This window comes from Eptatretus burgeri, chromosome 4, assembly GCF_056783735.1.
Source record: "Eptatretus burgeri isolate ZD-2024b chromosome 4, Ebu_testis_v1, whole genome shotgun sequence".
Classification (NCBI taxonomy): Eukaryota; Metazoa; Chordata; class Myxini; order Myxiniformes; family Myxinidae; genus Eptatretus; species Eptatretus burgeri.
The window spans coordinates 43,643,258-43,668,050 of NC_140964.1; the positions used below are offsets into that span (position 1 = coordinate 43,643,258).

At 42.3% G+C, this 24,793-nt stretch overlaps 2 protein-coding genes across 5 annotated transcripts in view; one reads left to right on the forward strand and one right to left on the reverse strand.

Moving 5' to 3' along the window:
• LOC147027922 (uncharacterized) overlaps positions 1-24,793 on the reverse strand; it is a 45,386-nt gene that overhangs the window by 20,323 nt on the left and 270 nt on the right. The window contains exons 2-5 of one of the 2 annotated variants that reach the window (XM_085877756.1): positions 23,754-24,321; positions 21,590-21,779; positions 21,282-21,360; positions 5,550-6,051 (exon numbers count right to left, since the gene is read on the reverse strand). In XM_085877756.1, coding sequence (XP_085733882.1) covers positions 5,550-6,051; positions 21,282-21,302 — 523 coding nt within the window. In that variant the 5' untranslated portion in view covers positions 21,303-21,360; positions 21,590-21,779; positions 23,754-24,321. Of the gene's footprint in view, positions 1-5,549; positions 6,052-10,710; positions 10,973-21,281; positions 21,361-21,589; positions 21,780-23,753; positions 24,322-24,793 lie in introns of those variants that run through there. The other variant, XM_085877757.1, reaches the window with a different exon arrangement.
• Positions 4,091-24,793, forward strand: part of LOC147027923 (uncharacterized) — a 66,723-nt gene continuing 46,020 nt past the window's right edge. The window contains exon 1 of one of the 3 annotated variants that reach the window (XM_085877758.1): positions 4,091-4,134. The gene's annotated coding sequence lies outside the window, so the exon portion shown is untranslated. Of the gene's footprint in view, positions 4,135-11,770; positions 11,945-24,793 lie in introns of those variants that run through there. The other 2 variants (XM_085877761.1, XM_085877762.1) reach the window with 2 other exon arrangements.

The following is a 24,793-nucleotide window of genomic DNA, read 5'->3' on the forward strand; positions in this document are numbered from 1 at the left end:
TGAAAAAGTATTTGAATTTTTTTCTTTTTTTTTGCATTTCTACATGTTTTAAGTGATTTCCAACCCCCCCCCCCAAAAAAATTGTTAGATAAAAAAAAAATTGCAAATTTTTTTCAACAAAATTTCGATTTTTTTTTTGCATTTCGACATGTTATAAGTGATTTCCAACAAAAAAACATGCCAAAATTATAATTGCGACTGATTTTGGAACTTCAGGTGGATATACCCACGTAAAATCAATTTCTGTCTCAAGGAATCCAGTTATGACGAATGAATTGAGTATGTAAAAGTTAAAAGTAAAACGGAATGTTCCAAACGATAACTCTGTGTGCACTGTTGACGTCAAATTGAATGAATAGGGTATCAGGTTCACTTGAGTGACCTAGCAGTATTGGCGGCGGAGGTTTTGCACTCTACCGAGTGCTCCCCCTCGAGTATAGTTTTAACATCAGTTGCACCCTGACTTCACACACGTACGTCTATTAATTACGTACTATTGAAATGAACCTTTCGACCATTTGTACAGCTGAGTTACATTTGACTGGTGAAGACCCCAAAGACCCCCAAGACCATGATGACCCCGAGAGCCACAAACACCCGAAGACCCAAAAGACCATGAGGACCCCAAAGACCCAGAAGGCTCAAAATACCCAGAAGACTCCAAAAGATTCAAAAACCCAAAATATCCAGAAGACGCAAAAGACTCAGAAGACCAAAAAGACCCTGAAGACCCAAAATACCCGGAACTCAAAAGATCCAAAAGACTCTGAAGATACCAATGACCCAAAATACCATGAACACCACGAACACCCAAAAGACCTAGAGGATCAAAAAGACCTCTAAGACCCTTTAGATCCCATCACCCTTTTATTCTCTTTTGATCCCAAGAACCTTAAGACATTTCCACCCCTAATTCCCTTTTAGACCCCTCAGACCTTAATACCATTTAGACCCCTTACAGCCTTCAGACATATGAGACAACTTAGATCCTTGACCATTTTGAGCTTTTGACCCTTGGACATTTTTATGTTACAAATAAATCACAAATAAATAAATACATTTGAACAAAAGAAATGTTTGTGTTATGATTTACTGCAAATCTGTAACGTAAATCTCTGTCATGACATGTGGAGAGGCGAGCGTAGTGAGTCGATCCACACTGGTGTTATTGCAATAAAATGATTAGAACAGTTTTTTCAGAAAAAAAATATATTTTGCTTGGGGTGGGGGAGGGGTCTGAAAGACCCCAGGTTGCACATATTTTACTGTGGGATGAAGGTTACCTATTGAGGGTTAATGTGTGTCTCGGCAGAAGCTCAAGTAATAACCGTATTGTTTGACGGACAAGTCAAGACTCCCCCCCACGTTGGAGGCCTGGGCTCGACTTTTACTCAGGATCGAATTATCTACGTTTTAAGACATTGAAATCAATAAAAAACACAAATGGACAATGAAATGAACAGTTACAGGGATACTCACCAAAATGTAGTGTCGCGATTGTTTGTTGGGGATGGGGGATGTGTGGGCGTGGAACGGATGGGTTACAGGAAGGGAGATCAGTTCTATGTGCCTCAGATAGACTTCAAATAATTTGTGGGCTGGGAAGGCAAATGGGAGATAAGCCCGGAGCGATAAGGCACTTCCTCTCCCTGAACGGGCTTTAGGAGGAGTTGCGTGGCGAATCTGGAATCGAGAAATCTCCTCCGAGCTATCGAATGGGCCACATGGAGAATCCAGAGTGGAGAAGTCGTCACCAAGGTGTCGAGGGATTGCGCGATCAGAGCACCGGGGAAATATGAATCCTGTATTTGTACGAATACGAATGTTGTGTTGGAAAAAAAACCCCAAGAAAGCTCATCGTTGCTGCAAAGCGAGGTGGACAAACATTGAATGCTTGCATTACAATGTGTCAGGTGTTAATTTTTATCAAGGCGTCGTGAACTGCGACAAAAATGTAATGCGCTGTGAGCTAGTGCCGACACCGATTATGGAGCTCGATTTAAATACTGTACCTCTATATGATAACAAACACGTTGAAAAACAATTTACATTCCAAATTTATTTGAAAGGTCGTCCACAAAGTAATTCAAAGAAGTAAAAAAAGACATAAAATGTCATAGCCCCTGTTGTTTTAGTAATCTTGCTGTAAGGACGGAGTCAAAGGGCTAGCCCATATTTACGGACAACTAAAATGGCCGCCAGTTGTCATATTTGATCAGATCGCAAAATAAAGTGAGGTGCATGTGTATGCGATCATCTCCTGTGCTTGTGCCAAGTTTTAATAAAATCGGACCATGCTAGTGGGAGAAATGGTTGGGGACACATTCAAGTAAGAAAATGGCCACCAGTCGGCCATCTTGGATCTGATGTCGAAAAAAAAACGACGTGCATATGGAAGCCATCATTCATTATCTGTGTGCCGAGTTTGAACAAGATCGGTAAATGCACGTCTGAGAAATGTTTGAGGACGTGTTTGACACCGGGTTTTCTTTACAACTGGAATGGCCACCAGTCGGCCATCTTTGATTGCATCGCGAAACAAAATGATGTGCATGTGTTTACCATCACTTGTGTTTCTGCCAAGTTTGAATAAAAATCGGTCCATACATGTCCAACATATGGTTGTAGACACACACACACACACACACACACACACACACACACACACACACACACACACACACACACACACACACACACACACACACACACACACACACACACACACACACACACACACACACACACACACACACACACACACACACCATGAACAGCGATGCATTGTGAGTGTCAGGGAAGAATTAACACCTCCATTGTTCTGACTGATAGTTTTGCTTTTGCTTCTCTTTCATTACCTCTGCCACTGAAGATGAAGGTCATGTTTACACCCCTCTGTGTGTTTGTTTGTCTGTGTGCAGGATATCTGAAAAAGTTGTGCACGGATCCGGATGAAATTTTGTGGACAGGTTGGGTGTGTGACCATGACGAATCGATTCGATTTTGGTGAAGATCTGAATCCGGATTTGGATACGAGAATATATTTATTTTTTAAAGTGTTTCTTCACCATTGAGAGATGAGGTCAAAAACGATATACAGCACTGTATAGCATGATATTTCAAAAATGTGTTGGGCCCGATATGTTCTCATGGATCAGGCATAATGTGGTGGAGGTATGCGCTCAGACCGAGTGCCCTTCCAGTTCCAAATAGATGTATCTTTGATTGAAGGAAAAAGAAAATTGAGAAAATCAGCCAATTTGACTTGTTTAGAAATTTGTTGACCTTTTGGACAATGTCGACCTCACAAAACTTTTGTCGTTTGACTGTCGCAGGGACGGTGCCTACAATCTGTGAAAGTTTCTGAACAATCAGCTGAATGGTTTGTGCTGTAGATGAGAGGACAGACAAACAAACTAACAGAACAGGTCAAGATAGTTTGAAAAAAAAAAATTTTTGCCAAGTAACAGACAGCAGGGGTGAAAACATAACCTCCTTCACCTTCGGTGTCCTTCACCAAAACCTCCTTCGGTGTAAAAATCCAGTAATTCGCTGGTGTGTATTGTTGAAGATCCCAGCAATGTCAAAGATTTCCTCTTCGAGCATTTGTAATTGGTGTTACCAACCCAAAGTGTGAATGAATAAAGACATTGTTCCCCACTCAAAAAAGATTATTTGAACTTTGGTAAATTGCTGCAGTTGAGAGGATTCCCTTGTAGACTTGATTATCCACGTATTCTGTTGCATTTGCTTCATGTAAAACATACATCTGCCTTCAGTTGATAGTGATTTGTGATGGTGATTTGTCATTTTTTCATTAAAACTATGTAACAACCTGGAAATGTTGCATAAGTTCCAGGAAGACTTAAGTATATCCATTAGTACATGATTAAATTTAACTTTAGATTTTGTTTGTTTTTTGTATACCTTGTCGAGGCTTGCACGAGAGCTAACACACAATACACAACAATGGGGGCATGAGACAAGAGGGGCGGGAGTGGGAGGGACAAAACAGTGGGGAACAGAGACATTAGGAGATCTGTGGAAGGGAGAGGGATGGGGCGGGGAACACGGGGTATACAAGATGGGCATTACAAGGGACTTTCAGGAAGGAAAGCAGGGAATTTGAAGAAGGTAGGCTTAGGTGTATTAACGGGGGTCAAAAAGATCGAGGATTTGGATGGGGGATTTTGATTTTGTATTTCTTATTTAGTTCACAAATTTAATGAATATAATGCATGGCTGTTTGTGTCGACACATTGTGGAAGCTGCCGAGGTTCTGTGAGTTGCGCGAGTCAATGTGATGTTCTTCATCAGTGCTGAGAATGTGCCGAAGTAATGATTCACTCCCTTGATCTGTAAAAAACTGTCTGTATCTCCAAACCTTGGGGAACCTCGAAGGGGCTGTTGTGCTCTTTTCTGATGGGCTGTACTTTGGGCTTTGGCCTTGCCTACATTGTTTAGAATGTTTTCACTCCTTTCCCAGTCGCAGAAAGCAGTTATTTTGATTTTGAACTGTGGGAAGTTACTTTTTCGCAGATGAAAAGCTATTTCTCTTTTATCTGCTTGTTCAATCATTTCCCCCCATAAATCCCCATTTCATATATCTGGCTTGCATTAGTGTTTTTTTTTTTTGAGAATTTCATCGTTATATTTTCTCCCGTATGTGCAAGTACGTATTTTTTAACAAAGATTCTCTTTTGTATGCTGAACCATTGTGGAAATTGAGTTCTTTTCCACCACAGTATACAGACGTCACCTAGTGGCTGCAGAAACCAACCCACAGCAACAGAGTTTCTCTGATATACAACATCAATATAATTTCTTAGTGGCCAAAAAGATCAAAGACAAGGAGCACTGCATCTCATAACAGGCCTTTTTCACATGGGATGGGGACACAAATCTGTCTGTCCCACCTGCAATTAGGTTGGAGGCATGAGAGATCACATGGTATCTTTTATAAAGAGTAGATTCTATATCCTGGCAAAATTTTCTGCATTTTTTTTTTGTATACACTGTCGAGGCTCGTATGAGAGCTAGCACACAGAACGTACAACAAGGGGAGCAGGAGACAAGAGGGGAAGGAGTGGGAAGTAAAAAAAACAGTGTGGAACAGAGACATGAGGAGATCTGTGGAAGGGAGAGGGATGGGGTGGGGTACACTGGATTAACAAGATGGACACTACAGGAGCCTTCAGGTCCTTACACGACAGGGACTTTCAGGAAGGTAAGCAGGGAATTTGAAGGAAGTGGGTTTGGGGTGGATTAGTGGGGGTAGAATTGGGGTTCATGGTAGAATTAACACCACCCTTTAGTTTCCTGTGATGCGGATATAGCAAAGGCATAATGGACCAGATGGCCTCCTCCTGTGACTACTTCTCCTGAAGATGATTTTGAGGTTCGCAACACTTAATTTGAAAATCTTGTCGTATTATCTTAATCAAGCATCTCATCATGACACCTGCTGTGTTGAAAAATAAAAATTGTTAATAGCGAGTTAAAAAGTACCTCCTTAAAATTATGATGTTTAAAATACCATCAACACTCACCAAAGTGTGGAGGTAACGTTTCCTCTTGGGGATGAAGGCTACCAAACTGTGGAGTTAATGTTTCTTCTTCAGGTTGAAGGCTGTAAACATCCCTGATCCTGAATCCAAGCACTTCATTGGAATTCTCCAGGTTCTTAACATCATCTGAAGGCAACGTGTATTGAGACTCCACTGAGCTCAGCTTTTGTGCACAGCTGGAGAATTCCTGGCCCACAGTATTCAGCATGGAACATAAAACAGTAATCAGGGCAGAGCATGCCGGTTGGACTTGTCGTTGCACCCCGTAAGATTCAACGAAGTTGCGCAGCTCAACGTACATTGTGAAAGGCAACTTCTGTTTGGCAAAGGTGAAGAGCTCCGTTCTCACCCATTCTGACTCTGTGCACGCATGAAGTAACTTTTGACTCTCAATGCCCAGCTGCATGACCACGGCTTGTGCCGTTTCTGATCTGAGGCCATGGGCCTGCAGCCATGTTAGGAAGGACTCCGATTCAGACATGTCCTGGAGAAGACAAAACAAGTGTTTACTGTACAGAAAGATTGCTCAAGTTACAATTGCTGCATGATGCCACTTTATGTGCATGAAGCTTTGTGAGCAAGTCTGGGCATGAACAAAAGAGGAGAAAAGATAATCTATAAAGGGTATGCACAAATTTAAAGTTCAAAATTTAGATATAACATACAATGTACAGCACCAAGCAGGTATATAATCTCTCTTTATATTTCCCTTTCCCTCTCAGAAAAGTGTGAGATCTTCGATTATTACCTCCACCACCGAAGGTGAAGGAGGTTACGTTTTCACCTCTGTCTGTCTGTTTGTTTGTTTCTGTCTGTCTGTCTGTGTGCAGGATATCTCAAAAAGTTGTGCACAGATCCGGATGAAATTTGGTGGGCAGGTTGGGTGTGTGACAAGGACAAACTTCTTAGATTTTGGTGAAGACCTGGATCTGACGACGAGAATTTTTAAGTAAATCTTCACCATTGAGAGATCGGGCCAAAAATTATATGTAGCACGATATCTCAAAAAAGTTGTTGATGGATTCGGCCGAAACTTGGTTGGCAGATAGGGTGTGTGACAAGGAACAATTGATTCAATATTGGTGAAGATCCAAATCCCAATTTGATTTTTTTAAGTGATTCTTCACCTTTGAGAGATTGGGCTCAAGTAATATATAGCACGATATCTCAAAAAGTTTGAGGATGAAACTTGATGGATTTGGATGAAACTTGGTGGACAGGTTGAGTGCGTGACCACAGCAAATTGCTTTGATTTTGGTGAAGATCCGAGTCCGGATCTGGATACGAGATTTATTTAATTTTTAAAGTGAATCTTCACCATTGATAGGGCCAAAAACTACTTAGATCAGAATATTTCAAAAATGCATTGAGCCCGATATGTTCTCGTGGATCAGGCATTACATGGTGGAGGTATGCGCTCAACTGAGTGTCCTTCTAGTATGAAAATGGAATTGTCTGATAGCAAAATAAGACGGGAGCAAAGTTGATGGCTCGCCATCTCAAATCCTCACGCTTCCCACCTAGACTTAAGTTGAAAGATATCAAAAACTTCCATCAAGAATGGCCAAATATCAAATTTTGAGTTAAAATTGTTTTTCAGTTTTGACCTCTGTGACCCTAGATCCTCATGTCCTTGGGGCATGAACTGGGAGTCAAATCCAATTTTTTTTTTTACATATTTCATGCATTCACCAATGTTGATTGCAGAAACAAAGTTTCATTATAATGTTTTAAAATGTGCCTGCTATTGCATTTTTGGTATTTGACCTTTTGACCCCATACTACTCCAGGGGATGGGGCCAAAATTTATACCACTCTCGCACATTATTGCCATGTGGTGATCATAGCGATCAAGTTTAGTGAATTTCTGCACAAGTTTTTTTTATTTTCAGAGGGGATGTGTGTGGTCAGGTGATATTTTGTTAATGTCTGGAACTGTTGAAATACAGAGGCATGGCAAACCAAAAACCAGGAAGGGAGATATAAGAAGCCATTATTGGAGGAAAATTATAAATAAGGAACAATTAAGAGGAATATTGCTTCCACCTCTCATCCTCAATTGGTACAATTGTTTCTACTTTACTCAGAAAATGATATACGATGTATAGTCGTGATTTTTTTTCTGACAAATGTCATCATATTTTGCCACATTTGTGATATTGATGGATGATGTTTCAGTTTTGAACAATGAATAATAGTTTGGGAAAATTTTGCGTAATGACGTAATTCCAGTTTTAGCAAAGCATTGTTAAATTCAAGGTCTGGAGTATATTTGAAGATTTAAATCCGGGGGAAGGGGTGGAGGTGTCGAGGCGTCGATCACCCTTCACCAAGGCATGAAGATGTCAATGTACTTGAGAGAAAATTGTTCATTGTTTATGAATACATGCGGCCGCACGGAGAGCAGCAAACACCAATTAGCAATTGAGGTTACCGGGAGAGTGCTCTGGCTCTATCAGTTGAGCTACTCTCTTATATACGGTTCTATCTTGGACAAATGCTTATTTCGCAATTGTCCTTTCTTTCAACCTGACCAGCTGCCTTTAGCAACTGGCTTATGTTCTTCAACAACCATGAATCAAGCAAGATAACGAGGAAGCAAAGTTACTCCCTAATGCTGCTAACAGCGTTCTTGTGGATTACTCAAGACTGACCAGTGTGACCACTCCTCATTTTCATAAATGCCAAGGTGAGCCAATGAAAAAAGCCAAGAATTCACAAGGTTTCAGAAAAGCGATGATAATAGAAAACCTATACGCCAAGAAAACCTATAGAAAACGAAGACACCAAGGTGAACAACGAATAGCCAAGATCTTATGAAAAAAGCCAAGGAGTGGTCACACTGAGACTGACCCCATCCTTATCTCAACACAAGGAATTCCAATGTTCCTTTGTGAACAGCAAGCAGGAATATATTTTAATTAACTGCAGGGGAGTGAATTGAGTTGGGAGAAACAAAGCTTTAACAAAGGTACAAATCCCAACAGATGCAATGGAGTAATATATTTATGGAAAATCGTTTTGGGGGGCAAGGAGGTGATATATTTATTACCCTCCAGAGGAGAGGGTATTGCATTTGGTTCCATTTGTTTGTCTGTCTGTCCGACAAAACATGAGTATGTGTATTCATTGGATGAGAAACTTTAGAATCCCAAGACCTTTTATTACCCCTAAAACCCTTGATAACCTTTATAACCCTGAGATCCATTAAGACAAAGAAGACCCAAAGGACCACATCCATCCATTGGGACCGTACTCTGTATAGAGCGCCGGTGCTGCCAAAGCAGTCTCCTGGGCTATTGGGCCCGATCCTGGACGGGTCATCACTCCGACACAGGGTACTCGAATGGTTCAATCATCCCAGCAAGCTGGAACTCATTTTGCTGATCTCAGAAGGATGACAGGCTGAGTCAACCCCACCTGGTATTAATTCAACGGACAGCAGGATATGAACTCAGGACCTGAGGATCCCAAGCCCACCACCCAAACCCAAACAACACCAGGCATAAAGGATCACAAAGACCCTTTGAGACCCCTTTAGAATTCTAAGACCATTTAAGAACCCTAAGACTCTCTAAAACCCTTTAATACCCCAAAGACCACCAAGATGTTTTAGACCCTTTAGACCATGAAGGCCCTTTAAGACCTTATAGACCCCAATACACCCTTTAGACCTCCAAAACCCTTTAGAACCCTGAAGTCCTTTAGACTCCTTTCTACCCTTTAGAGTTTAGACCGAACACCCTTTAAATATCCCGAAGACCCCTTTCAACCTTTTTCGACGTTTCAACACCCTTTTGTCCCCTGCAGAGAATTCTGACCCTTTAGACCATAAATTACACCATCAAGAGCCTTTCGACCTTTTAATACCCTTTAGACCATTTCAACCTTTACAACTAGACCATTTATAGACCTTTAATTTGCAATCAACGACCTTTCATTTAGTACATCCTTCTATCTATTTGCCACACTAAAGTCCTGGTGAGGGTCTGCAATCTCTGATTGCTCTTTCTTGTTATTTATGGGAATTGGGTGAAATCGTTTTGGACCCCTCACCCCACCGTTCCCCCATCACGAGTTTTTTCCATCCCACATTCTCTTGTTACTCAACCGCCCTCAGATTTGTCCATTTAAATGGGATCATCCGGATCTCCTGAAATACTAAACACCTGTACACATCCTAGCATTGGGGGTGCCTTTTGAGAGCGTCTATCATGAACTTTTAAATATATTCGGACATTTGCTTTCAAGTTTCAAAAAGTTCACGTTACTATTTAAAGATTATTCCATTTAATGTGTTATAATTTCGTAAATACACGAGTTTCTCGTCATGAACGACGATCGTCCATGACGGGTCTCGCTATTGGCTCAATCAAGGCACGTGACGAAATATCGGAAGTTGTTTGATTTTTTTTTCTTCTTCTTCTTCTTCCTCTTCCTCTTCCTCTTCCTCTGGTGAAGACAAAACCTTTCGGACGCGGCTCTTGGACACATTTGTCCTTGTTTTTTTTTTTTTTTTACGCAAATATGGCGGATTCTTTGACTCGTGCCAAATCGATTAAAGCGCTTCATTCACGACTCTCGTCTTCTCTTCCCAAACCGTAACCGTCTATTTCTCTTCTTTCATCCTCCATTTAAACCACGTCCTCCCCCCCCAACCTTTCTCCCGGTTGGGCCGTCACGCAATTGGCAGCCATTTTGAATATTCAAGTTGGTCTATCATCAACTAGGCCCGATAGCCGAACAGAGAATAAATCCACGATCAAATGAAAATAAAAACAGTTCACGACGATCCTGAGCCGACGCACGTCCTGTAATGAACCGTTCACCGCACATTGAGTGTTCATGTTGGCGCCAAGGGGCGTCCATCATATATACATTCAAAGCACCGAGCGACGTCGACAAGTTCAAGGAGAAGGTCCCGATTTATACGACTCGGATGGACTCGATCCGTCAGTTATTCCTCGGTTTCCCATTCAAACGGCACGGACGAACACATGGACATAAACTCTCAATTTCCCCCGTTTACTGTTCCGTTCAAACGACAAAAAAGGCGGGAAAACCCGATGAGGGACAGCTTGGTAAATCGTGACGGACCGTGAGACGGGGTTTCCCTCCACCACGAATGAACTTATAGACTCACCTCTCCGGCCGCAGTCTCCCAGGCTCAATGACTCGTCGTGGTGAGAAACTCTCACGTGCTGAGCTACCTAATTCGTCATAAACAACAGGTATCAAGAGAAGCACAGGTAATCTGCAACGCACACCACCACCACCACCCCCTCAACCACTGCAGATACCGTCGTCCTCAACTCAATCACGGCGAGGTGTCCTTACTGTGTACGTGTGGAGATTAGAATGGAGGAGGGGAGGGGGGAAAACCAATCACAATGGCAGAAAAACAAATTTCGTTCAATCCATTAGACGATTAACCAATAGAAACTCTACAGAGAAATGTATAACGATATGAGGCTTGGGGGGAGGGGGGTTATAACGATATGAGGCTTGGGGGAGGGGTTATAAAGATATGAGGCTTGGGGGAGGGAGGGTTATAACGATATGAGGCTTGGGGGGTATAAAGATATGAGGCCTGGGGGGGGTTATAAAGATATGAGGCCTGGGGGGTTATAAAGATATGAGGCTTGGGGGGAGGGTTATAAAGATATGAGGATTGGGGGGAGGGTTATAAAGATATGAGGCTTGGGGGGGTTATAAAGATATGAGGCCTGGGGGGGGGGGTTATAAAGATATGAGGCTTGGGGGAGGGTTATAAAGATATGAGGATTGGGGGGAGGGTTATAAAGATATGAGGCCTGGGGGGGGGTTATAAAGATATGAGGCCTGGGGGGGGGTTATAAAGATATGAGGCTTGGGGGGGTTATAAAGATATGAGGCTTGGGGGGAGGGTTATAAAGATATGAGGATTGGGGGGAGGGTTATAAAGATATGAGGCTTGGGGGGGAGGGTTATAAAGATATGAGGCTTGGGGGAGGGAGGGTTATAAAGATATGAGGCTTGGGGGAGGGAGGGTTATAAAGATATGAGGCTTGGGGGAGGGTTATAAAGATATGAGGCTTTGGGGGGGGGGAGGGTTATAAAGATATGAGGCTTGGGAGGGAGGGTTATAAAGATATGAGGCTTGGGGGGGGAGGGTTATAAAGATATGAGGCTTGGGGGGAGGGGTTATAACGTTTTGACCTTCGTCGGTTTTCCTTCTTTTCAAACATTTATGAAGGTCCCATCGCACCGTCCACTACTTTTTTTTCAATCCCACTGCATGACTTGCTGTATCTGCACGAAAGGTCATTTGGAGATGAGCGAACGACAGGACTCAGACATCAAGCCAAGACTCGATCCACGTGTCCAACAATCCGTGCGTGAGTACCACGTGACATGCTCAAGTTTGGGAGGGCTTCAAGTCGACAGAACTCATGTGACCGTACTTTAATATGCAAACAAACGTGATGGTGTTGTAATTAACAAAGGAGGACAGTGAGGGTGGTAAGCAAGGTGTTTGGTGGGTGGGGGGGGGGGTCTTTCACTTGGAAAATACTGAATGCATGGATCATGGATGGAATGGTCTCCCTGGACAAGGCAGCAGGAACAGTAAATGGGTAACGAGAGGCGTTGGGATTAGAGGGGTACATCAAGGTACATGTACATAGGTAAGAATGGGTGATTCGGAGTTAGTGGAGTGTCGAGGAAAAAATGCTGCTGGGGACGACATCTCAAATGACCGCCCTCTCGTCACTCACATGGTGAACGAGAGGGGCACTCGGTAGAGGGCACACCTCCGCCCCGTCATGCCTGATACACGAGAACGTATCGGGCCAAAGACATTTCTGAGATATCGTGTTTCTATCATTTTTAGCCCTCTATCTCTCAATGGTGAAGAATCACTTTTAAAATTCTAGTACTAGATCTTCACCAAGATCGAATCGATTCGTCGTGGTCAAACACCCAACGTGTCCACCAAGTTTCATCCGAACCCGTCCACAACTTTTTGAGATATCGTGCTATAGATCGTTGATGGCCCTCCATCTCTCAATGGTGAAGATTCACTTAAAAAATTCTCGTAGTCGGATCCGGATCTTCACCAAAATTGAATCAATTCTTCCTTGTCACACACACAACAAGTCCACCAACTTTTGTCCGAATCTGTCAACAACTTTTTGAGATATCGTGCTATATATCGGTTTAGCCCGATCTATCAATGGTGAAGAATCACTTAAAAAAATTATCAGATCCGCATCCGGATCTTCAACAAATTGAATCAATTCGTCTATGTTACACAAGCGGTTGCAAAAAATATATTTTCTTATTTCCAATTTGCTTACTACAGGTGCAGTAGTGTAATCCGCTTGAAATTTTAATTGCACAAATGATGTTTTCTGTGCATTTGATTTTTGAAATTCTTTATCTCGGGGTTTCCAAAGGAAGGGTCCACCCCGGGTGCCAAATACCCGTCTCGAGGTACACCTCTGATGAGACGGGAACGGCGACTGGAATGAAATGCCAAAGCTTCCCTGCCTCGTCTTCCACTTTAGTTTCCCAGCATGCCGCGTGCTCCTTTTTACCCACCGCTTCTCTTTGAGACATCGTTGGCCACAACCATTGGTCAGCAAATGGAGGGCAGGGCGATTTGCACAGTTCAGGACATGAAATCAGAGCCATATCCCTGGACATATCACGTGCTTTTGACACGGTCTGGCACCCTGCCCTGCTCACCAAACTCTCTTCGTATGGTATCCAAGCCCATCTCCACTCATGGCTCGCAGACTTCCTCTCTTGTCGCAGTCAACGTGTGGCCCATAATGGAGTTCTCTCATCCCCCCTTCCTGTCCAGGCTGGAGTTCCTCAAGGCAGCGTTCTGGGCCCTGTTCTTTTTCTGGTTTTCATCAATGATCTCCCCGACTCTCTGGAAAATCCTCTTTATCTCTTTGCTGATGACTCCACCCTCTGCCGTACCATCTGTCGTCCATCAGACCGGCAAGCAGCAGCTTCGTCTCTCTCTGCAGATCTGGATAAAATCACAAACTGGTCCAACATGTGGAACATGTCTTTCAATCTTCACAAATCTCATTCTCACTTTGTCTCGGAAAGCACCATTTGGAACCCCCCCCCACCCCAATCTCCTTTCTCAACACTCCTCTGGAAGAATTCCTTTCTTTCCAGCTTTTGGGTCACACTATCTGCCATGATCGTTCCTGGGAAAGCCACATTTCCAACCTGGCCTCCAAAGCCAGTCGCCGACTGGGAATCCTCTGTCATGCAAAGTCCTTCCTCGGCCCACCTGAGATCCTGACCACATACAAAATTTTCATCTGCAGCCTGATTGAGTGCTGCTCTCCCCTCTGGGCTGGTGCTCATGCCTCTCACCTTTCTCAGCTTCACGCAGTGGAAACCAAGGCATTTTGGATCATTGGCATTTCCCGTGATGAGGCTGAGCCTTTGGGTCTCTCACTCTCTCACCCCAGGCAGGTCGGTGGTCTTTCTGTCTTCTACCATCTCCTCTCTGGTCTTTACCCCCCCCCCCCGCTCTGTCTGTGATTTGTCCCCACCATATTTCCACAGGGTGCTCAAGGTTCGCCAACAACCCTTTTCTGGTAAAACTACCAAAATCACAAATCACTGCTCAACTTCACTCTTTCGTTCCTCTTTATTCCCACCTTTGGAATAAACTCCCTCACTCTGTTCAATCCCATTCTTCCCTCCAGGGCTTCAAAACAGCTGTTCACCACCATCTCATATCGTCCCCCATCGAAATCCTCGATCTTTTCTCCCCACATTAATCCACCCCAAACGCACTTCCTTCAAATTCTCTGCTTTCCTTCCTGAAAGTCCCTTTAGTGTCCATTTTGGTTACCCCATGTCCCCCGCCCCATCCCTCTCCATTCCACAGATCTCCAAATGTCTCTGTTCCCCACTGTTTTGTCCTTCCCACTCTCGCCCCTCTTGTATCATGCCCCCCTTGCTGTGCGTTGTGTGTTCGTTCTCATATGAGCCTTGACAAGGTATACAAAAATGTTTTTTTTTTTAAACCCTCCATGCGTTTGCGCTTTCACACGTCACGGGAAAATTGTCCATAGAAGTGTTGATAGTGATAGATGATACTTCAGGTACAGTACTTTAATGCATCAAAACAAATTCGCCTCTCAGGGCAGCCTCCCCATTCGCCCCCACCTCGCTATGCCAGTGCATATAGTTGAGGTATGCATCGGTGATTGGATACTTGTGTCATGAGTGTGATCTCTTCAAAAGGTGAATGTGCTATCTGTGTTTGTTCATTTCAAACCTCACACACATATCCCCCATCATGATAATTATAAGAAGAACTAGAATGGCACTCGGTGGAGCGCACACCTCTGCCAGGCTGAACAGTTAACGTTTTGTAGCTCACTGATAGGTCATATCTGGATCGGGACCTGAATCAAAATCTAATCGGCTTGTTATTGTCACCGACCCAACTCTTTCACAATAAAATAAAAAATATATTATGCAATATATCGTTTTTGGCCCCATCTCTCAATGAGAAAGAATCACGTAAACAATTAAAAAATTCTCATAATCCGGATACGGATCTTCACTAAAATGGAAACAATTCATCCTTGTCACAAACCCAACCTGTCCACCAAGTTTCGTCCGAATCCGTCCACAACTTGTTGAGAAATCTTGCTATATATTGTTTTTAGCCCTTTCTCTCAATGGTGAAGAATCACTTTAAGAATTCTCGGATCCAGATCCTGATCCGGATCTTCACCAAAATCTTATCAATTTGTCCATATCACACACTGTGGGAGACTGAATTGTTAATTGAATTTATAATGAGGTAAAATGCCAATTAGCTTCAGTTAGTGCCTTGAAAAAGAATTTAATAAATATATGCTGGGAAGGATAGTAGGGAGGTGGAATACACACATTCCTCTGTAGTTGTAAAAACCTTGGAAATCCTTATCTGTCTGCTGGTAATCTGGCCCAGAAGCAAAGAATCAAATACTCTTTCAGCTCTGATAGGCAGCAAGCAAGCTCCGAAAACAGACCGTTTTTTCATCCTGTGTTTGTGATTTTTAACCTTACAAAGTTCCATCTGTTGTTTCTCCAAGAGGCCTCTCTTTGTTCAGTTAATTTCTTTTGATTTATTAACCACGCCCTGGAGGGATCAAATATATACTCGTAATACTCAATGTATCGTAAAAATTTTGCCTGAGACACTGCTCCAGGCTAAGCTTCCCCACGCAAGTCTGTCTGATATTTACGACTGAATAAACAGCGTAAATTGAACTAAAGGTTTTTCTGTCTTGAGGTGGCCAAAACTGCCATGACAACATCCAACCTGTCCACTAAATTTCGTCCGAATCCATCCATAACGTTTTGAGATATCTTGCTCACAGACAAACAAACAAACAAGAAAGACGTCATGCAGAGTGCAATACTTGTGAAATCCCTCAAACAAATTTTACCTCAAAAATAATGTGTGATTCGCATTAATGACATAACATGCAAACACTGTTCAAATTTCAAGTAAATCGGATGATATTGAATATTTCAGAAACTGCACTTAAGTTGTTGACCTTCAGCCCATGTTGACCTCAAAAATCATTGTTGATTGATTTCAATGATCAAATTGCAAGCCCTCTTCAAATTTCAAGCCAATCGGATGAAAATTGTCAATTTCAGAAAAATGGCCTATGTTGACCTTTTGGCCGATGTTGACCTCAAAAATGATTGGAGGTTGAATTCAATGACCAAAATTGCAAATCCTCATCAAATTTGAAGTCATTCGGATGAAAATTGACAGTTTCAGAAATTTGGCCAATGTTGACCTTTTGGCCCATGTTGACCTCAAAAATAATTGGTGGTTGAATTCACTGACATGATGTGCAAATCCACGTCACATTTCAAGTCATTCGAATGAAAATTGATGATTGTAGAAATCTGACAAAGTCGTTGACCTTTGGCCGATGTTGACCTTTTGACATTTTGATCTCAAAATCAATAGGCTTCTTGCTTTGACAAACTCTACTATTTGGTGAAGTTTCATGAAGATAAGTTTCAAATTGTGACCTGTAGGTAATTGACATTCAGACAAACAAGCAGCTAAAAAGGCACATGTCGTGCTTTGCATGATACTTGCAAAATCCACCCCACTTCCCCCCCCCTCCCCCAAAATAAAAAGGTTGCCATGGACACATCAAATTGTCGATTTCATTAAGAGATAAAAATTGACGATCTTACTCAAAACTCAGGTCAACGGATGAAAATTTATTTTAGAAAGTTGACCTTTGACCTTTTGACCTCAAAATAGTTAGTTTTCCAATTCAGTGTTGCACTATGAAATTGCTCTTTTATCTTCAGGTTAATTGGTTGAAAATTGATGATTTTTCAGATGAAATTTGATGATTTTAGAAGTTTGACCTTGAGATGACCTTTGACTGTGTTACCTCAATAATAGTTAGTTTCCTAATTCAGTGAGGCACAATGCAATTGCTGTTCAATTTTCAAGTCAATCAGATAAAAATCGATGATTTTTCAGAATAAAATTGAGGATTTTAGAAGCTTGACCACGAGTTGACCTTTTGATCTCAAAACATAGTTGGTTTCCCAATTCAGTGACCCAATATGCAAATCCTGTTCAACTTTCAAGTTAATCAGATGAAAAATGCCAATTTTAGAAACTTGACCTCAAGATGACCTTTGACCTCAATCAATAGGCTCCTCAGTTGCGACCACCTCCACAACTTGGTAAAGTTTCATGACGATTGGCTTAGAATTGTTACCTGTAGGCGATTGACAGACAAACAGAAAGACAGAAAGAAACAAGAAAAAGAGCAATCAGAGATTGCAGACCTTTGTCAGAACTTGTTTTGTGTGGTGTGTTGTGTGGTGTTTGTGTAGTTTTGTGTGGTGTATATTGTGTGGTGTTTGTGTTCTGGTGTGTTACATAATTAATAAGAGACATAATTAGAACTGCCACTTTATAAATGCTGGCAGTGATGTCTGGTTCAGCAATTTCAGAGAAGAAGATTTTTGAAGGTTTAAAAACAGAAATAGATCAATATGGCTGCCGAATCAGTGATTGAGGAAATCATCACATACATTTTTGTGGACCATTTTATCCCGAGATGACCCTCAAAAACATTCATACTGATTAGATGTAGTGTTTTACATATGCAATTATGACTGCATAATGAAGGCACCCATGATGTCATTAAAAAAAAATCACCCTCATTCCGCATGAGGAGTACTTGCTATGTGCCAAGTTTCAATTTTTTCTTTGGTGCGGTTTCAGAGATACAGAGATGCAAAGTTTTTCCGTTTTTCCAACATGGCTGTCACACCACGTGACCTATGATGTCATCATTATCAATAAAACATTCCACATGAGTAGTCACACCAATGATGAAAATTTCGTCTTAATCCAGCAAGCAGTTGCGGAGAAAAACACGAAAGTTCTGTGCGGACAAACAAACAAATGAAAAATCACTCAGAGAGACAATTTGGCAAAACAGCACAAAGTAGAATGGCACTCGGTGGAGCGCATACCTCTGCCAGGTGGAACAGTTCAGGTTTTGTATCCCACTGATGGGCTGGATCCGAACCAAAATCCAATCCGCTTGTTCTTGTCACCGATTCAACTCATCCACCTTGTTTTGTCAGAACTCGTCTACAACTTTTTGAGATTTCATGATATATTTAGTTTTTTGACCTTTCTATCAATTTTAGAAATTAGGCATGTGTTGACCTTTTGACCTTAAAAACAATTGGTAGTTGAATTCAGTGACCCGACATGAAAATGCTCTTCAAATTTCAAGTCAATTGGATGAAAATTGAGGATTTCAGAGAATTTGGCCCAAATTGTCCCTTTGGCCTATGTTTACCTCAAAATTAATACGTGGTTGAATTCAGCGACCTGATATGCAAGTGCTCTTCAAATTTCAAGTTAATCAAATGAAAATTGAGGATTTTAGAAATTTGGCCAATGTTGACCTTTTGGTCTACTTTCATCTCAAAATTAATAGGTGCTTAAATTCACAGACCTGATATGCAAATGGTCTTCAAATTTCAAGTCAATCGCATAAAAATTGACAATTTTAGAAACAATTTAAAAATTTGGCTTATTTTGGGTTGACCTTATGGCTTATGTTGACCTTTAGACCTATGACAACCTCAAAAGTAATAGGTGGTTGAATTCAATTACCTGATATGTAAATCCTGTTCAAATGTCAAGTCAATTGGATGAAATTGGAGGATTTTAGAAAATTTTGCTCAAATTGGCCTATTGGCCTATGTAGACCTTTTGATCGACTTTTACGAAAACTTTTTTTTTTTTAACGAAAAACGAATTTTACGAAACTTCAATGCGGGACCGTTACAGGGTAGGTAAGCCTGGTGTTGGATTAGTGATTAGGGTGGTGGCTTGGGATCCTAGGGTCCTGAGTTCAAGCCCCGTTGGCTGCTAAATTAATACACTAGTGGGTTGACTCAGCCCTTTATCTTTCCGAGGTCGGCGAAATGAGTACCAGTACACACTGGTAGAGGGGCACTGCATCAGCGACACAGTTGCGCTTCCAAGAAATGATAGCTACCCCGGCAGCTAAGCTGCCATATGCAAGAAGAAGAACAGGGAAGGTGACTTTAATCTCTGAAAATTTCAGAACGATCGGTTGAGCGGTTTGGGCTGGAGGTGAGCAGACAGACAAACAAAGAAATGGAGGTGATCAACATACTTGTCAAAAAAAAAAATTGCCAAGTAACAAACCGACCCAAATGTAATACCCTCTCCTTCGGTGAGGGTAACTACAAAGATGGTGTGCAGAGCACACTATTTGCAAAATCCATAAAGCAAGTTTGACCTTAAAAATAACTGGTGGTTGAATTCAGTTCCATGATATGCAAATACTCTTCAAATTTCAAGTCAATGGGGTGAAAATTGAGGATTTTACAAATTTCACATAAGTTGTTGATCTTTGGCCTATGTTGTCCTTCTGGTCCATGATGACCTCAAAAATAATTGGTCATTGAATGCACTGACTTGTTCAAAAATGCCCTGATATGCAAATCCGGCAGACGGGATTACAGTTTAACATCCATTTGAGAGACGGAGTCAATCATGAATCACCCAACATGCGAAACACTGGGGTTTATAGTTTACTAGCAAATACAATCCGTCGCTTCGCTGGCAGGGATGTGAAGGGGTGGGGGGAAGAAGAGTGAGGTAAGGGAGAGAGAAGGGAGAGAGAAGGGAGAGAGAAGGGAGAGAGAAGGGAGAGAGAAGGGAGAGAGAAGGGAGAGAGAAGGTAGAGAGAAGGTAGAGAGTATGGTGGAGAGAGAAGGTAGAGAGAAGGTAGAGAGAAGGGAGAGAGAAGGGAGAGAGAAGGGAGAGAGAAGGGAGAGAGAAGGGAGAGAGAAGGGAGACAGAAGGGAGAGAGAAGGGAGAGAGAAGGTAGAGAGAAGGTAGAGAGAAGGTAGAGAGTATGGTGGAGAGAGAAGGGAGAGAGAAGGGAGAGTATGGTGGAGAGAGAAGGGAGAGAGAAGGTAGAGAGAAGGTAGAGAGTATGGTGGAGAGAGAAGGTAGAGAGAAGGTAGAGAGAAGGGAGAGAGAAGGGAGAGAGAAGGGAGACAGAAGGGAGAGAGAAGGGAGAGAGAAGGGAGACAGAAGGGAGAGAGAAGGGAGAGAGAAGGTAGAGAGAAGGGAGAGAGAAGGGAGAGTATGGTGGAGAGAGAAGGGAGAGAGAAGGGAGAGTATGGTGGAGAGAGAAGGGAGAGAGAAAGGAGAGAGAAGGGAGACAGAAGGGAGAGAGAAGGGAGAGAGAAGATAGAGAGTATGGTGGAGAGTATTGTGGAGAGAGTGGGGTAGTGGGGAGGGGAAGGGGGTGTTCTGGACATGCGTTTTGAAAGGGGGACTTGAGGGAAAGCTGGGGTGGTGGGGATGAGGGGGGTGGTGGGGATGAGGGGATGGTGGGGATGAGGGGTGGTGGGGATGAGGGGGGTGATAGCATCCCACCCCCCTGTGTGCCCCCACCTTTGACCCACCAATCCCCTCATCCCACCCCCACCCTTCCCCACACACACACGGGGAGGGGAGGGGGTGGGGATGAGGGGGTGATAGCATCCCACCCCCCCATGTGCCCCCACCTTTGACCCACCACCCTCCTCCCCACCCTACCCCACACACATACACACACACACAAGGAGGGGAGGGGTGGGATGAGGGGGTGGGATGAGGAGGGGAGGGGTGGGATGAGGGGGTGGGATGAGGAGGGGAGGGGTGGGATGAGGGGTGGGATGAGGGGAGGATGGGATGACGGGGGTGGGATGAGGGGGTGGGATGAGGGGCAGTGGGATGAGGAGGGGGTGGGATGAGGGGGGGTGAGATGAGGGGGGGTGGGATGAGGGGTGGTGGGTCGTTGGGGGAGCCCACCTACCCCCCCTCCCTCCCCTTTACATCTCCTTTATTCTTTTCTTGTAATTCAAAATCATATATTTATAAGGAAAGCAAATATAATTAATCAAGATTGAAAATATGAAACATTTTTCTTTGGGTAAATATTCAGTTGCGAAAATGGACCATCTTTCCAAGCAGTCTGCTTCAGATGTCTTGTGATTTTGAAACTCGGATACCATATTCTGTTTTGAAACAAAGAGTGAAGAACAATTAAGGTATATAAAGATAATTATATTATGCTATTAATAAATAATAAATATAACATTTACCTCCAGAAGATGGAGTGTCATGTCAGATTCCTCCAGAAGATAAAGTTGTGCATTTGATTAATCCAGACAGGTGTTTAAACTGAAAAACAAAATAATAATAATAATGAGTCAAAGACACGCACGCACGCACACACACACACACACACACACACACACACACACACACACACACACACACACACACACACACACACACACACACACACACACACACACACACACACACGCACAAACACACATACACATATATACACATATATACACATATATACACACACGGAGACACAGACAGAGCGATAATTCCTCACCTTGGACTTGACTCATTCAAGGTCAGATGACGTGAGAGTAAATTCTTTCCAGTCAACAATAATATCATTCAGTTCATTTCAAAACGAATAAATGTCTTCAAGGAAATCAATCATTTTTATCCACTCATCGTGTAATTCAGATAATTCATTTTCAACATCAGTTATCAATGATGTTGTTATTGCGGACAACCTGTTAGAAAAAAAAACATACAATAATTATTGGTCGTATTGTGATTTAATTCTGTTTTAAACAATGAATTGGGTTGTGAAATCTCACCACACAAGTTGCTTATTTAAACCAACATGATGACGTCATGGGAGATTTCACAACAATGGTTTTTCCAGGGTGTGTCCCACATCAGAAATGGCCAGAATTTTTTGGCTTGGTTCGGGCGAGACGTTCTCAAGCATTCTGACTCATTTTAACACGAAAATGAAACATCTTGCTTTGAATGATTTTTTATAAAACCTACGTTTAAAAGCTGTTTTCAGATAAACTTTGTTCTGTTAGTGTTCTGATGATTTAAAATATAACCACGAGAGACATGGACACAGAATACTTCCTCATTTTCACAGCACGAACTGAAAACACTTAAAACAAAACTTCTCCATTTTACAAAACCGAATGAGGGATAAAGTGAATAAAGGTGATGAATGCAATATAAAAATTAAGTTATTCCCCAAAGTAGAACATGGACAAATATTCATTGGTTCGCTCTTTGAGTGGAATGAAAATATGAAAGGAAAGAAGTGCTTTAATCAGTGTCTCAATTTAACATTTGCTTGTATGGGAGGGAAGGGAATAGGTGGGGAGAAAATCAGTCTCCTATTTTGGGCTTTTGGGCCTTGAGTCAGAGAGTTTTTCCCTTTTTCTCCATTCATTTGAATGGCTGCCTCAGAACCCCATTTATCCTCTACTCAAATGTCGAAAATTGTCAATTTTTATCCAATTGACTTGAAATTTGAGGATTTGCACATTTGGTCATTGAATTCAACTACCAATTGATTTTGAGGTCAACATTGGCCAAAAGGACAACATAGGCAAAATTTCTAAAATTGTCAATTTTCATACAATTGACTTGAAATTTGAACAGGATTTTCATATCAGCTTATTGAATTCAACCACCAATTATTTTTGAGGTCAACATCAGCCAAATTTCTGAAATCCTCAATTTTCATCCGATTGCCTTGAAATTTGAACATGATTTTCATAAAAATGACCATCATGTGTCACGTGGTCTGGCAGCCATGTTGGATCCCAGGGTAAATCTTGGAAAATCTTCGTAGGAAAAAAACCGCTTCACCGATCAACTACTCATGAGAAATATGGTTTGATAAAGATGACATCATTGGTCACGTGGTCTGGCAGCCATATTGGATCAAAGAAAAAAAAAAACAAGAGTTGGCTCGCACCAAGTCCTTCTCAAGGTTGTGCAAGATATGTATTCTATGAATGCCATCTTGTTTCAATTCTGTATTGATGTCGATTTTTTAAACCTTTTTTTTAAATAAAAGAGGCATCGGCCATAAAGCTCGGTCAGGGTTCAAACTGCTGTCCTCCCACACTCAGAGAGAATGCTCGAACCATTATGCCACCGTATCTCGTCACTATCAAAAACAAAACAAAACAAAACAAAAAATTAAGTATATATAGGATACTGTGTAAGAAAAGTATATATAAACTACTGTGTAAGAAAAAGAAAGGTATGGACAAGCCGGGAGGGGACGATGGTTCGCGGACATTATTGAATAATGCCACGATAGGTACAATTGAGTTAGTGGAAGCTTTTGAGGAAGCCCGACTATAAAAACCTATCTCTTCCGTCAAAATTGACCAAATCAAATCGGATTTTTTTTTTTATATGTTGTACTTATGGACATTACGCACAGCTTCCAAGAAATGAAATTGCGAGAAAAAATCGAGAAAAAAAGTTCAAGTGGGCGTGGCTCCACCCACAAGGGGCGTGGGATGCCCCTCATACAAAAAGACAACTAGACCATGATATCTAGCTTGTGTCCAAGTTTCATCAAGATCGCATCAAACGTCACGGAGCTATGCTCTGGAGAGAGTCACAAACAGACAGACAGACAGACAGACACAACGGAAATAGTGGTCACTGCTGGCGCCCACGAACCAAAAATCAAGTTATCGACTTCGACTCACCGCTAAAGGTTGATGACTTCATCCAGTCTGAGCGATGTCCCATGAGTTGTTTAGATCGAGTATGGGTGAACACTGTCACAAGTTCAAAAAGAAGCAAGAAATGGCGTAACACCAGTGAGCCAATTCGGCGTTGTGTTCATGGAATAACACGATCCACTCGGTAACTTCGAGTGTTATTAATGACCAGTCCCCATGAGAATAATCTCCTCACCAAAAGGAGTTCCACGATAGTAACCCCACTGAAGATGTAGGGCCGTGAACAAGACACCTGGTACCACACTCTGTACGGTGTTGAGAGCAAAGTGCTGCTGAGGAAAGAGTCACCAACAGACAATAGTCCAGACACGTGGTGGCATGAAACTCTGCATGAACGCCTCACTGATGACAGGCCTGCGATTGCAGTTTAACTCCAGTGAAACTGAAGTCTGTGAGTCATTTCCACGACGGTGTAAATAGAGAGCCACCAGGTAGGAAATCGTGTTCACACTCACATTAGAGCCCCTCCTCTCCCCTCATCCCTCGAGGGGGAGTTACCGGAGCTCGTACTTGTGTCGGGCAAAATGATTGGCTGGAAACCAGATCAAAACCACGTCTTCACTACTGCCATTGGTTGGACAGGTAAATGTAAACAAAGTTCATGATGGAAAAAGTACACGACAAAGGGTTTTGAGGAATGGTGAGGATGTTGTTCAAGTCCTTATCCATCAAATCAGTGACTATCTTGCAAAAAATAATGCAGCAAAATTTGGGAGAATCTTAACTGTCATCACGTGAAACCAGGGTCGTGTTCAGATCGATTTCAGGTTGTTATTAATTTGTCCACTGACAACAAATTTTGCCCACTTACAACAGGCTACCAATTGGTGTAAGAAAGGGTGTAGGAGCTGAAATTTTTCATGCAAGTCCAAATGGAGGGGTAGTTCAAAATGTATGAAGGCCTTAAGGATTGGTCTTTTAATTTGGAAATGGGCTCCTGGCATGGATGTGCAAAAATGATGGTATTCATCGATTCACACGGCAGGTGTTTGTAGGGGGTGTGT